The following is a 14,705-nucleotide window of genomic DNA, read 5'->3' as shown; positions in this document are numbered from 1 at the left end:
AGATCTCGGTCCGCTTTTTCAGGTCCGACTGCGAGCAGCTCTGCTTGGCCAGGCCCGGGGGCGTGAGCCACTCGAGATCTCGTATCTGTGCAGCAAGTGTCAGTGTTTTTGGTCGCTATATATCAGGGGTCGGTTGGAAATAGGGGCGCTGCCAACTTGCCTTCATGCCTTGCACAACGTCGTGGAGACACATGCTCTCGAAGCGTCTCAAATGGACAAAGTGGTTGACCATCTTGAGGAAAGTCTTTTTGTTCTGTGCCTGCAAAGTGCCTTCCCCCCAAAAGTCGTTTGGAATAATCCTTGACAAGATAGCCTGGCAAAAGGCAGAGACGTTGGCAAGTGGGGTTGCCAACTCGGTGAGGAGGTTGTACTGCAGTGGAGGCACAGATGACTGGGCTGGCTGTGACATGCTTCGGCCTTTGGTGCGCTTGCTGGTCTGTGGTGCTAGTTGTGGTAGCGGTGGTTTGTTCGTGCTCGAGTCGGACGTTTCCTCCTCGACCACAACTTGCTCGGCGATCTGTATATCATCACTTGTGAGCAGGGATCATAGATCCAAGGAGAGCCCGTCCACCAAAGGGCCTTACCGGACAGTAATGCTGGAGCATGCTGGCATATGAGCAGCGCCCATGGAGTATCTGGAGGCGCTGGACCAACTGTTTTGGCCCCCCTCTGAGCCTCTTTGGTATATGCTTGATGGGCTGGTCATCCTTGTCCTTTTTGGGGAACTTCTTTGCTATCTCGTCCTCGCGCAGCGTGTAGTCCTGGAACTTCTGGGTGGTCTGCTGGCGGTCTACGACTGACGTGAAAACGTTGTGGAGGCCAAACTGACGAGGAAAGATGTACATCATGAGCTGGATGCAGTTTTCATTATGGCTTTCAACGCTCAGGCCGTTGTCTTTGCCCTTGGGGGGCTCTGGGCTGTGCGGAAGCCGGTTCAGGGCATCTACGAGTGTAAGCCAGGCGGGTACTTCCATGTTTGGAGAAGAGTCACGACATACGAATATGGCGAAGCCCGAAACTAACGGAGCCACGGGCGTTCAGGGCAGCTTTGGCAAACATGATCCGGCTCCTCACAAAGGAAATCTCGGACGGGCGCAGCTCTACAGTCTTTGGGGTGTTCTTTGCAGGCTGTGACGCCGACGAGAGCGGCTCAAGTTCTATTATAGAGACGCCGCTCAGTTGATAGAGGTTGCCCTCTCCAGCCTTGACGGACTGGAAAATGGCACAGTCGACCAAGAGATCGATCATGACGCGCTCCCCGGCCTTGCCGAGCAGCATCAGCAGCTGCGGCCAAGGCGACTCCTTGAGAGCCTTCACACGCTGGTTGGGATACGCTGCAGAGAGGCCGGGAATTCCAGTCCTTTCTGCCCCGGCTGGGCCCGTTTTCTGGTGGAGGAACGAGCCTCCCTGCTTCCGGAAGCCATCGCAGAGTAGATGGTTGGGCCAAAAAGCACCCTTGTGCGTCGAGAACAGCAGCCAGACGACAAAGTCAACAATCTATTCGGACACGTTTATGTGAGTTTCGTTGGGTGCATGAAATAGAGCAGCAGCACGGCAGCCAGCACCGTGTCCTGAACCGGACGGACTGGACTCTTAGTCTACGGCAGTTTTTGTTGCTTGCTTACCTCGGACTGGGAGAAGATGGAGCCGCGCAAGCCATCCGACAGGGTCACATACGACTCGTCTCCTCCTCCTCCTCTCTGGGAGAAGCTGACCCACTGCTCCCACCGGCGGTCAGGCTTGCCGGCACCGGGTTCAGGCTCGGGCTCGGGTTCGATGACACGGCGGGTGGCGACTATGGTCGAGTCGAGGAGGCTACCCAGTGCGAGCTCCTCGTCGGTGCACGAAGCCCCCGCGGGAGATGACGGGCCGCGCCCCATCAACAAGATCTTCTTGCGCCGGATGCGGGATGCGACGGGCAGTCTCGCCAGGACATGGGCACGCAACGTCTCCGTTGCGGAATAGTAGTGAGAAAGCAAGACGTGGTTTACGGCCTGGTCCTTGGACTTGTCGGCGCCTTTTTTGGCGCGCTTGCTAGGCCGGTCGAGGATGTTCATGCGGGCATCGCCGCCCCTCTTGTGTTTTGTCTCCATGGGATGGCATCGGTTATGGTTATGATGATGGCGATGTCGACGAGACTTGGGTGTGGGCGCAGACGCAATGAAGGAACAGTACCTTAATGGGTGTGCCAGGCCACAGCCCAGCAAACAGCGAAAGACGGCGCGGCGCGATGCCTACCTGGGACCCTAAGTTGATACGTCTACTGAAGCTTCTCAGCCTCAATCCGCAATTGTCTCATTCCTGGTCCAAATAGATGATGGCGCGTTCCAGTGGATTGGCTTGTTCCCGTCAATCGTGGCCAGAAATTAATTACCTTACGTACAGTGCTTCCTTCCCAGGGTGTGACCTTTAGGGTATTATCCAGAATGGAGGGGTCTGATTGGCCAAGAGGCACGCGTGAGGCAGGAGCGTGAAACTGTGCAAGTCGCGACGTCGTTATTTGGCCATCCAAATCGGACTAGCGTGCTTTTGACGATGGCTGCGCTAGGCCCATTTAAGGTTGCATTGCACCCCGAGTCGGGAGGAGGGGATCTTGGACGATCACCAGCCCCGAGGAAATACTACTACGTAGAACAACGTTTACACTAACTGCGTGTGCCGCAACAGACGCCGAACCTAAACCACATCTTGCCAGGGTTGTTGATGTTGATTTAGAGCATATGCCTAGAAACATGACGCACGAGACACCGAGTACGCATAGAGTTACGGATGTTCCCTAGTGGGGTCTTGTCAACACAAGCCTTGGGCTTGTTCAACAAGTCATCATCGGCCTATGTAGGGCTGGAGTTAGGAAGATGGAAAGCCAAAGTCAGCACTTCTTTCTCACTTCGCAGACGGCTGTTAACCAGCAAGGAATTTCTGTCTACCCTTCACCGACCTTTGATTGACTGATGCCAAGCGCCCTCAAAACATACCGATTGCCCAATCCTGTCCGCTCTCTTTACGAATAGTAGTAAGCATTTGTGAATTTTCCCACCTCTTGTTGAGTTGAACTTTTTCTATTCCGTTATTTGCTGCCTTGGGCAGCACTCCTTCGCAGGATGGTGGGGGAGGCATTGAGTTGGGCAAACACTCGATTGGAGTCAAGTGCGCTGGTTGATTGGCCTTGCGGGGCTTGTTCCGAAAACCCCCTGTCAAACACTCGTGGCATTAACTGCTGGAGGCAGCTCCGTGGCACTGGCTGCTGGCTGGCTTGTGAGTGCACTGGCTAGCTTGTGAGGGAGCGACTCCGAACTGCCCCGCCTCGTTACTTTTTTAGATGCGAGCTTCTCTCCATCCCACCACCACCCTGAAGTGCAACGGACCCGACGAGTTGACGCTGATACTCAGCCGGCCTCTGCTAAATTATCATAGCAGCTAGTGTCTTCCCAGCCAGTATTCTGTCCGTGTAATGTAAACCTTGGCGGATGCATTTCCCAGGTTTGCGAATAATGAGCGCGATATTGACATGCTTCCCAGGTCAATGCAATGCCCGATCTGGCCCAAAGTCCGTTGTCACGACTTTAGCGAGACACCCTTTTCAAAGTCAAAGCTTGGCGGTCATCCAGCTACCTTAACTATTGAATACACACCCGACGTACTGCGTAACTGTAGGTAATAAAGGCTTGGACGGACGGGTAAAGGCTCGGCCTCCGCGTTTCCTCCAAAATCCAGAGCTCGACGGGTGTCCAGTCCCGTCGTTAGGTATCCTGATACGCCATGGATAATCCAAAATACCCTAACTACCTGGGGCATGGAAGGTAGCTAGCGGGGCGGTCTGACAGGTTGGACGGACCGCGGCGGCGCAGGATTGGGCGGATTGCGGCATCCAATGTCCCCAATGCCCCAAGAAGGCGCGGCTTCAACGCCGCGGGTCGGCGAGCGAAAAAAAAAAAAAAAAAAAAAAGCCCCTGGACGACCCTGCGTCATTGGGCAGCCCACCTGAACGCCACAAACCCCTCGATTTGCCTTGGATGGACGAGGGGAAATGTTTCAACGAAAAGAATTGCCCATCCTGAAGCCCTCAGGTTTTGGAGCCCTGAACACGAGAGCCTGCTGACCAGAAGCTGGGAAGCTGCCAGAACCAGAGGGCGGCTGCGCTTCGTGAGTGTCGACAGACACGGCTTAGCCTTCTCGTCGGGCGCATCCTTCTGACTCTTTCCCTCGTCCAAGCCGTCTGCTCTCATCCACTCCTTCCACGACAGCACTGGGCAGGCACACGCCCGGAGGTGTGCTTCTGCTGCCCCCACCCCTTCTCGTTTTCACAGTATTATTAACCCTGACTGGGTTTCCTTTTCTGCCCAGGCCTAGGCTTGCTCTCTCTGCCTTGCCCATTTATCATCCAATTGTCGCGACTTTAGCAGCCCCGTAGCAGAGGTTCGAGACCCAAGGCTCCGGGCACCAAATCGCTCGCTCGCAGTACAACTGGGCCAAAAGAACAGGACGTGGAAAAACCTCGTCCGCTTTACGGATATTATATTGCCATGTAATTCATCCGGCCTCGCTGGAGCGACAGCAACAGACCCGGACAGACTAGGCTCAAGTAGAAAAACAGCAGAACCCAAAGAGGCAACTGCGATCCCACTCTGGATATCGGATCGAGTGATATTAGATACAAGTACGGAGTAGGTAGTGTATGCAAGGTAGTATTTCGTACTAGAGCCCCTGAAGCATCGGACTTGCATCGTAAATTTCCTTTCTGACCTTTGGCTCCTTCGCTATCCGTACTTGGCTCGGCAAGCACTACCTACAGATCCCGTTCGTGTGCAAGGCGAGGTCGGGACGTTGCTGTCGTTGGGATAGCTAGTCCGACCAGCCAATTAAAGGCGAAATCTTGTAGCCCCCCATTAGCAAACGAAACCGACGCTTGGTGCCCGTTTCGCCAGTTGTCACCTAGCACAAGTAGAACACAAGTTAGCCCGCGCATCCATCGCAAGGCAAGGCCGGGCCTGGCCTCGCCGTCTTGCTAACTTCAGTTGTTAACGCTCCTGGCATCCGAGCGTTTGAACGGCGATCCGTATCCGTACCCGAACTACCCAAGTCCCTGATTGACCATTGACAAGGTTCGGTGCTTATTTTACGGTTTTGGGTGGGTCTCCTGGCTGCAGGCCCGGCTCGTTCTGACTGGGGGGTGCTGGGGTGATTTTTCTGGGCGGTGGTGCTGGAGGAGGTGGTGGTGGTGGGTGTGTTTCTGGCATTGGAAGGGGAGCAGGGAAGGCCCGCCTCAGTCAAGCGCGGCTTCTCTAGACCACCAATCCGGCTGCTTGCCAGCACATCAACGTCCCCAAGCCCCGACATGCCCCCAGCTCGCCCGCATAGATCTCTAGATGGTCTCTGAATCCCGCAAATCCTGTCGCTCGCGAGCCGTCCGTCTGGAGAGCGTGCAGAACTTTCAGCAGCCCGCCAGGACGTGAGCGTGAGCCCGGTGCTTTGAGCCGGCCAGCAGCACTGCACTGGACCTTCCCAGCAGCAGCCGAGACGATTGCAGGCGGCGGCTGTGTCGGACGAAAGCGAGAGCGAAAGCTGGAGGGCGGTACCGGCAGCAGCAACAGCGCCAGCAACAGCACCAGCATACGGAAGCCGAGTTATGGTCGCCTCGCCATGGACCAAGGCAATATCGGCGACGAGGCCCTCTCGCGCCCTGGCCCCTTCTACGACCACCATAACCACCACGCCCAATTCCACCATCTCCACCACCCCCATAGCCACTACCACGACGACGACACCGACAACCACTACGCCGTCGCCCCGCCCTCGGCATTCGACGCGCACTCCCGCCCGAGCCAGATCCCCATCGCCTCGTATGCCACCGCCAATCTGCAGGCCTTCGCCGCCAATTCACTCTCGCCGCTGCCCGACGACGATGCCCTCGCCGACTCCCTAGATCCCGACGACTTCTACCGCAGCTACCGAGGCGTGCAGTCGGCGAATGCCAGCCCGCCCCTGAAGGACCTCATGGCCCCCGGCCCAGCAACCGTCCGAAAGCCGCCCTCGTTGCGGTCAAACGGCAATGGAACCACCCCGAAGCACCCTCCAGTCCCCTCGGCCACCCGCATCGGCATCCGCCCCGGCTTTCGCTCTGCCTCCAACCCCGTCGACGACCGCCCCGCAAGCACTACGCCAAGGCCGTCGCCCGCCCCTGCTAATGGCTATGGCCCCGCCCCTGGCGTCATACCACCGAGTGTCAAGGACCTCAAGAAGAAGTTCGATCTGCCGGCGTCGCAGTCTACCTCGCTAGGTCGAAAGGCCGTCCCAAGAACATCATCCCGAGACGCGACTCCCGCCGCCGCCAACGCGCGGTCGTCGGTTCCTGGAAGCGCGACATCGCCCACGTCGTATGCCTCGCTGAGGTCGAACACAACGCAAAGCGCGGGCAACGACACGGCCAGGGGATCCGGCTCGCGTGGAACACAACGATCTAGGTTTACCGCCGAAGATCAGCTCTCGGCGAATACGCAATCTTTTGCTAGCAGGATCACCAAGCCCCGCACTGCGAATCCTACCGATGCCCAGCCTTTGAAATCAACAAGCCAGGTTCCCCAAGGCATGTACTCGGAAATGCTGACTTCGTCGCTCGCGCAGTCGCGCTCCAACGGCCTCCTCTTTGGCGAGATACTTCCAGACGAGAGCGACTCGGTCACCGCTGGGTTTGGCATCGACGTTGTACGGCCTCGACGGACCTCGGAATCCAGCCTGCACACCTCTGCGAGGCCTCACCAGAGGAGCTTTTCGGATCCCGACGTGGAACCTCCATCCCCGACCGACTGGTACCGTAGTGCAGCTTCCGGGCAGCAGGACTCGGGTCAACAGGAGTCCAGGACGACGGTCAAGAACCACTCGCGCGCCCGCAGCGACTTGGTAGGGTCGTCAAAGCCAGATCTCGGCCGTTCTGAGCGTGGCACGACGAGACATATCATCAATATTTTACCGCTTTCGCCCAACTCGCCGAAATCACCGGCCTCCCTAACCTCTCCAACCTCGCCAATCTCGCCATCTTCGCGTCTTCCGATACTAGTCAAAAAGCTGAGCGATCCTTCGGGCCGCGGAAGTCCTGGGTCGACGCGTTCAAACTCGCCAGCTACCTTGAGGTACACGGGCGCAAGTGGAAGAACCTCTAGGCAGCGCGGTACGACGACCGCACGGGCGAAGACGCCCACCAACCGTTCTCATACCCCTACATCCCAAGCGAAGACGCTCTCTCAAGCTCCTGGGTCGAGCCGAAAACCTCCCCCATCAAACATATCAACCCCAAGCAGCAGTCGGCTCAATGCATTTGTGTCTATCCCTGTCCCGAAGCTGTCGCCCACCCTACGAAGCTCCAGGCCTCGGCAGTCGGTCGCCACGGCCACTACCACAGCCTCCAGAATGAAAACTGTAGAGGGCGCGCCGTCATCTAATAAAGCAGCCCACCGCGGCGCGCCGTCGAGGCCCGATGATGCCGCCCCGCGGAGGCGCAAAGTTTCGGTAGGCCCGATCGACTTTGCGCAGCGACGAGAGACGATAAAGCTGGCATACAGCAAGTCGGTAAAAGAAAACCAGGCCAAGGAGGCGAGGAGGACGGCTGCAGAGAAGAGAAAGAAGGAGCTGGAAGCCGTGGCCCGGGCAAAGGTGGAGGCAGAGGCTGCTGCGCTGGCTGCAACGGAAGCGGCTGCTGCGACAACGCCTACACTATCTCCAGCAGTCGACAGCGACAGGTTATCGCAAACGTTGGCTCAGAAAGAACGAGAGCGGGCGTCGGTTGAGGTGCCGCTGAAGATTATGACAGACTTGTCTCAACTCCAGCACGCAGCTAAAGAGACCGGGCGCCATTTTGAGTCGCTCGAGCTAGGGATGCCTGGGAGCTTCCCGACCACCGGACCTCCGCAGGTAGAAGACGAGGAGGGCGTGCCACAGTCTGCCATTTCCAACGCTACGGCCACTACCGAGTTTGATATAGACGAACAAGCCGAGTCACCGACGGAACCAAACACGGCCGCGATAGATCGTGACTTGGGAGGTTTGATAATTGGGCACATGCAAGGTAGGACCGATGTAGAGCCTCTGCCTCTTAGGCGGCCACGTCCTCCGGTCCCGCACAAGAAGGCGTCGTATCACTATCCATTTGCGGACGAGGACGCCGAGGACCAGATTATCGACGAGGAGATTGTCGACGGCGAGGACATCGACGACGGGAATGTGTCAATCAAAATTTCTCTCGACACGTCGTCGGTCAAGCCGTCACCGCAGCAATCGCCGCAGCTCACGCCGACCCGCAGCGATTTCGATCCAGAACCCGCCCCGCCAAATCTGTCGCAAGACGAGTATGAGCCGCAACCCTACTCATTTTCATCTCCAAACTACGAAACAATGGTCACCATTTTGGGCCCTGGGATTGATTTCACGCCGTCGTACAGGAATGGCTCTCGTAGCACCATGTCGGCTGCCGACCTGCATCAGGCAAATAAGTCGCTAGCCGCCGAGACCATGGAGATTGTTGCCTCTGGCGATGCGCCCGTGGGAAAGGCGCAATCCGACGAGCCTCGAGCCGAAGTCGAGGGGCTCGACCGCCTGGAGGATTTCTATATCCCCGTGCGCCTACACGAGAACATCGCTTCCCTGCGCGACCGCGACCGCGACTCCACCTTCACCTCGTCCGACCCTGACGTCTCTTATGACGCTCAGCCATCGTCAGCTGATTACCAGAAGACGCTCGACACGTCACATAGCCTGACCGTGCCCGGACTGCTCTCGCATGGCAACCGACTGAGCCAGCAGTCTGCCTGGACCGACTTTTCCTTCGGGAGCGACGATCCTGATCTCGGCGCGGCAAGTTCCGGCAATCTGGCGCACGATCCCACACCCCAGCGCGAAGCGAGGAACTCGACCAAACTCAGTGCATCGCCCGTCAATCTGAGCGCTCACGATCTGCGCCTGGACCTAGGCGGCCTCTCCCAAAGCCCAGAGCTGTCACCGCTGGACAACCCCAGCGTGCCGTCCCCGCCTATGCTGGCGGGTGAGCCAGCTGCGCAAATCCACCTCCCAGAGCTCGACACTGGCGACGGCTTTTCGGTTCCCTATTCGCCCTTGTCCAAGAGGATACCGGCGCTGCCAGACCATGCGCCTCCCCGTCCGCCCGGCGACGAGTACCAGCTCGACGGCAGCGCGTACGTTGTCGGAACTCGGCCGAACAGCTATCTACACAGTCACGACGAGAGGGAGGACTTGACCCAGCCTATCCCCACACCCCGGTCGATTGGCCAGCTGTCTATCGAGTCCCCAGACTCGTCCAGTGCTGTCCAGAGCGACTCCAAGACCCCGCCCGCCGAGGCTCAAGGCCCCTGGGCTGAAGAGCAGAAGCGTCTTCGGCAACGCCTACTAGTCATTCGCGAGCTCATCGACACCGAAGACCTGTTCGTCAGAGACATGAGCGTCGTCGAGGAGCTCTACAAGGGGACGGCCGAGGCGTGTCCGAAGCTCGATAGCAAGGCTATCAAGCTGATCTTTAGGAACACGGACGAGGTCATCGGCTTCCACGGGACGTTCCTGGCCCAGCTCAAAGAGGGGGCGTCGAGCGTTTATACGCCCAAAGGGAGGAGGTCGCCGCTCTTCTCACAAGACTCGTCCAAGGATTCCGACTCAGTAACGTTGGTCTCGACTAATTCCGGCGGCACGTCAAACAAGCCGGAACTCGACAACGAAAAGGACCGCCTTACATCGATCGGCCCGCTGTTCTTGAAGAACATTGACCAGCTCAAGGTTGTCCATGAGGTGTACCTGCGCTCCAGCGATGCCTCTACCAAGCGCCTTATCCAGATCCAGGACGACAGCACCGTCATGATATGGCTCAATGAGTGCAATGAAATGGCAAAGGAGTTGACGTCTGCCTGGAACCTGGATTCGCTCCTGATTAAGCCCATGCAGCGCATTACTAAGTATCCAGACATCATCGCTCATCTTCTCAAGTACACTCCGGAAGATCACCCCGATCGAGAGGCACTCGCAAGTGCCAAGACGGCCGTGATCAACGCCATCGATGAGATCAACAAGACGAAGAAGAATTTCGAGCTCGTCGGACAGATCGTTGGCAACCGGAAGCGCAAGGAGTCCGATGTCAGGGCCGGGCTGGCCAGAGCGTTTGGCAAGCGCGTTGACAAACTCCAGGCATCCAATAGCAACAACAGGCCACCCGAGGATGAGGAATATCTCAAGCTTCATGAGAAGTTTGGGGATGACTATCTGCGCCTCCAAGTCGTGCTGAGAGACGTTGAGTTCTACACGAGAAACGTGGCGACGTATGTCCAGGACTTTCTGAAGTACCTCTCGTCGATGGAGCTTGTTATGCGCTTGCAGCCATCCCGAGAACACGCGCACATCGAAAGCAAATGGGTTCAGTTCAACGTCTCCATGAGGGACATTGAAAAGATCGCCCTAGAGAAGCATGTAGGTTTTTATCACCTTTGGTGCTCGTGTCTCTGTCTTTTCTAACTCGGTTCTAGCTCTCGGATGTTCGGAAGCACGTTATTGAGCCCTTCGAGCAAGTGATAAAGTGTTACGGCAACCCCACCCTAGCGATGAAGAAGAGAGCAAAGCGGCGTCTCGATTACGAAAAGTCCGTACAGCTCAAGGCGAACGGCAAGAAGGTGGACAAGCAGCTCGGCGAGCTGGTGGAGCAGTACGAAGCTCTCAACGTCACGCTGAAGAAGGAGCTGCCTAAGCTGTCCGAACTCACTGCCAAAATCGGCAATATCTGCCTCGGGAAGTTCGTCAGCATCCAGGCCACTTGGTTTTCCATATGGAAGGAGAAGGTCAAAACGCCCCTCCAGGATGTCGCCCATGTTCCCGAACTTCCGGAGATTGTCTCGTCGTTCCAGAGAGAGTTTGGGCTGCAAGAGGAGAGAGCCAAGGCCATTGGAATACTGAACCCTGCGCTCAAGGGCAGAAGCTCGCAATCCACGACAGACGACTCGTCGTCCATCATATCAAGGACCAAATCGCGGCCAAGCGATCTCGTCCCTCCTCGTGGGCGAGGTATGTCGGTCAACAGCGACTATGTGCCAAGCTTACCGACTCCGGATTTTGCGAAGCGCAATAGTGGTCAATTCAACCTGTCGCCCACAAGCAGCACGATCCCTAGCCCGGGATTGTATTACCGGGATTACTATGCCGGCATCAACGGAGGTCAAACGCAGAAAGCTTCTGGCTCACCTGTCGCGCCGGACCCCTCGTCTACAGCCCGTGCGTCCACAAGCACGATAGCCCGGCCCAGTACCGGACGGAGTTTTGAATCGGCGAATATGCCTCGGCAAAGCACCGAGTCTGCGACGCAAGCCCTGGGCTCGTTCATTAACCGGCGTGACTCAAACTCGACGTACAACTCCAATTATCTGAGTACCGAACCGAGACGGCTGTCCGGTCTATTCCATTCAGCCCTGCCTCTTCCGGACGGCCCCGATGAGAGCCGGCGGTCGTCTAGGGCATCTTCTCGTGAGCGCGGCCCGGCCAACCACGGTTACAGGGTCATGTGGCTGGCTGCGTCTCTCTTCGAGTTCAACATTGAGACTACGAAACACGAGGCCGGCTACCCGTATCTTACCTATCAAGCCGGAGAGGTATGTTTTTTCCCCTGTTTGAAGACTTGATGTGAGAATTTAGCTAACGGTGTAAACTAGATTTTCGATGTCATTGCCGAAAAGGGCGAGCTGTGGCTTGCCAAGAACCAGGACGATCCTCGCGACCTCGTCGGCTGGATCTGGTCCAAACATTTTGCCAAATTGGCCGATTCTTGACCAATCTAGTTTCTGTCACCTAGGTCGTCTTCTTTTTCCTTTTGTGACTGTCTGTGTGTTTTGACATGTAAAACGGACGCGGCATGGCGTAAGGCCTCATCTTTTCTTATGTCTTGATGTGCACTCATGAGATGTGGACACACATACTTGACGGCGATGTGGACCGGTAGGACAAACAAACAAAGCATGGCGTTTTGAGCGAGATGATATATCTGGACGTTGTTTGTTTTGGTATTTTTTCTTTTGCTTTTATTATTTTCTCTTTCTTCGGTGGTGCATCTGTGGTCAACTGCCATGCACCCACCCGACTACCTACCTACCTTGGCCGATTGAGAACTACCCAGGGGAAGAGAAAGAGATAGGAGAAGGAATTGGTTAGTGATTCCCACTTTCTTTTCGCCTTTTTATTTTTGCTTTTTCGGGGCGGGAAGAAAAACCAAGGGGAGGGGGAATTCAGATTTCTACTGTACATTATTCTTTCTCTCTCAAGACTCTTGAGAAGAGGCTTTGGTACTGGCCCGGTAACGGCGGTTAGCGATGGGTCACGGCTGACAGGCGGCGGCGGCGGCGACGAAGCCAAGAAGGATCTGGGTTTTTTGTTTTGAAGAGAAAATGGATCATTGCCGACGGATGGACGAAGCGACGCGATGATGCGGGATTAACTTTAAATACGTACATACATAACACATACGTACCTACGTACCTACGTAAAGCGTAAAGGTATTATTTTCTCTAAATTATAGTTGCACGTGCAAGCAAGCAAGCAAGTAAGCGATGCAACGGAACGAGGGCTATCTAGGCATGTTTTCTTTCTCTTTTCTTTTCTTTTATTCTCTTTTTTAACATGCAGGACTGTACACTTGGGTCTCTCCGTCTAAATCGCGTCAAGTCTGCTTACGTTGGTATCCTTAACAAGCAAACAAGCAAGCAAGCAAACATGCCTTGTGTATCTACCGCTTGCAATGGCGGAGTCCAGTCCAGTCCAGTCCAGCACAGTCTAGTTCCAGGCTAGGAGGGGTAATCGGGTAGATTATATTTGTGTACATCTACTGGTTTGTTTTTTTCCTTGTTCTAACGGCTTGCTTTGCTTCTTCTTCCTCTTCCTCGTCTTATCCCTATCTCTCTATTACGTACGTCGAAACCTTTCAAAGGATATTACGGGTCTGTCATTCGTGTGATAACTTGGGAAGACAGAACATGATGTGATATGATGTGATACGATATGATATGACAGATCAAAGCGAGGAGGAAGAGGAAGGAGAGGAAGAGGAAGAGGAAGAGGAAGAGGAAGAGGAAGAGGAAGAGGAAGAGGAAGAGGAAGAAGAAGAGGAAGAAGAAGAAGAAGAGGAAGAAGAAGAGAAAGAAGAGAAAGAGAAGATTAAGAAGAGAAAGAGAAGAAGAAGAAGAAGAAGAAAAAGAAGAAGCGTATCGTGGATATATGGCAGAACCCCATCTAGTAGACAACCAGCTAAGTGCCCGACTTGTCTCGCTGGATCACCGAGGTCTAGGTAACCGACGAGTCCAACAAGAGGGAGGGCAATGCAGACGCCGTGGGTGTTCAAGGAGAGAGCGTAGATGGGTAGGACGCCTTGGTGGACACACTCAAGCGTGGCGGTTGGAGCGTCACCACTCGTGGTTTTCCTTCTTCTTTCTTCTTGTCTTCGTGCTATAGTGTCTCAAAGAGAGAGTTGGAACTGGACGAAGGGTGGAATATATAAAAGAACAGATGACTTACCGGGTGACTTCCTGCGTCTTTTGTCAGTAGCATCACAACCGCACTTGGCAAAGAGCTTGGCTCTGCTTTTCTAGAATCAACCGACAAGGTCGTGAAACTTGAACCTGGTTTCTTTTCTTCTTATTCTTGGGTCTTTCTTTCCGTGCCCTGTAGCCGCTGTCACTGCCGCTACCGCTCTCTCCGGTCCCGCTAGCAGTCAAAGGTTGGATATCCGTCTGAGGAATAGATTCCCAACAAGAGCGGCAGGCTGCTGTTCTCTCTGCAGGGTAGATGCCGGCGGCAGCGGGCTATCGAGACTCGGGCAAAGCGCTTAGTTGGTTATCTGGAAGCCAGCCAGCCGTCCGGCCAACCAGGGAGATAGCCTGCATAGGCGCCCAAAAGACGAAAAGGTATCAATCGTCTGTCTCCATCCATGCGTTCCGCAGTGTCAACCCCTACCCCAGTTTACCTCCCTCCCTATCCAGGTATGTATTGGGTACAAATCCAAAGAAGTTTATCCCCCCCCCGAAAACAAACACGTGCTTCCAAGTTGGGACATGTGTAGACACACAGTGTAACTTGCTTGCTATATTGGAGTGCGACACTCGGGTAGCTACCACGTACCTCGTCTACCTGCCCGGCTTCGTTGTACCGACTGATCTTGGAATGAGACGAACGTGCAAGCCCCCCGCCCTGTTTCTCGTATGCCGCGGTGCCTTGGGCAGACGTACAGGCTTGCTTGGAGTGGGGGTTATCGGCATCTATCTTGGAACAGCCGCGCTCTAGACTTGCTCAGGAGCATACCTAGCTGTTTGGCGACTGCTGTAGCTCTGTCGAATGACCACCGAGCCATTGTAGTCCGCATCCGTCCAGCAAGCACGATCTGGGGAAGGAAGGCAGGTGGCTGGCCGTCAGTGCCATACTGGAGGACTTGGTTGCAGGAGCACCAGAGACAGGACGGAATATGCTGTACGACCGTGCCTGCCCGCGAGGGACCTGACAATATCAAATGGGTGATCCATATGTCGCTTACCATGCCGCCGATGTAGGAGTCGGCGGTTCTTTGTCAGCCCGTAGCGCAGCTCCGTTACTCTTCTCTATGGCATAAGAGACGAAGCCACGCTAATGGGCTTTACGGGAGCTGCATTGCACTCGCAACGCGATGTTCCGTGTTCTTTCTCATCTAA

General features: G+C 55.6%; 2 protein-coding genes across 2 annotated transcripts; one reads left to right on the top strand and one right to left on the bottom strand.

The window, feature by feature from the left end:
- Positions 1 to 63: 63 nt before the first annotated feature.
- Positions 64 to 879, bottom strand: B0T26DRAFT_62594 (uncharacterized protein). The gene is made up of 2 exons (XM_060436175.1): positions 585 to 879; positions 64 to 517 (listed from the first exon to the last, which is right to left on the bottom strand). Exons 1-2 carry the CDS (start codon positions 846 to 848, stop codon positions 116 to 118), a joined length of 666 nt encoding a protein of 221 aa, XP_060303130.1. The 5' UTR covers positions 849 to 879; the 3' UTR covers positions 64 to 115.
- A 4,761-nt stretch (positions 880 to 5,640) lies between these two features.
- B0T26DRAFT_670574 (uncharacterized protein) lies at positions 5,641 to 11,804 on the top strand (the record flags this gene model as incomplete). Its single annotated transcript, XM_060439193.1, has 3 exons — positions 5,641 to 10,458; positions 10,515 to 11,627; positions 11,688 to 11,804. The coding sequence occupies 3 exons, from the start codon at positions 5,641 to 5,643 to the stop codon at positions 11,802 to 11,804; spliced, it is 6,048 nt and encodes a 2,015-aa protein (XP_060303129.1).
- Between the last annotated feature and the right edge of the window lie 2,901 nt (positions 11,805 to 14,705).

The sequence above is a fragment of the Lasiosphaeria miniovina genome (genome assembly GCF_030549165.1).
Source record: "Lasiosphaeria miniovina strain SMH2392-1A chromosome Unknown B0T26scaffold_1, whole genome shotgun sequence".
Classification (NCBI taxonomy): domain Eukaryota; kingdom Fungi; phylum Ascomycota; class Sordariomycetes; order Sordariales; family Lasiosphaeriaceae; genus Lasiosphaeria; species Lasiosphaeria miniovina.
The sequence above is the reverse complement of the archived record's forward strand: the minus strand, read 5'-3'. Positions and strand labels throughout refer to the sequence as shown.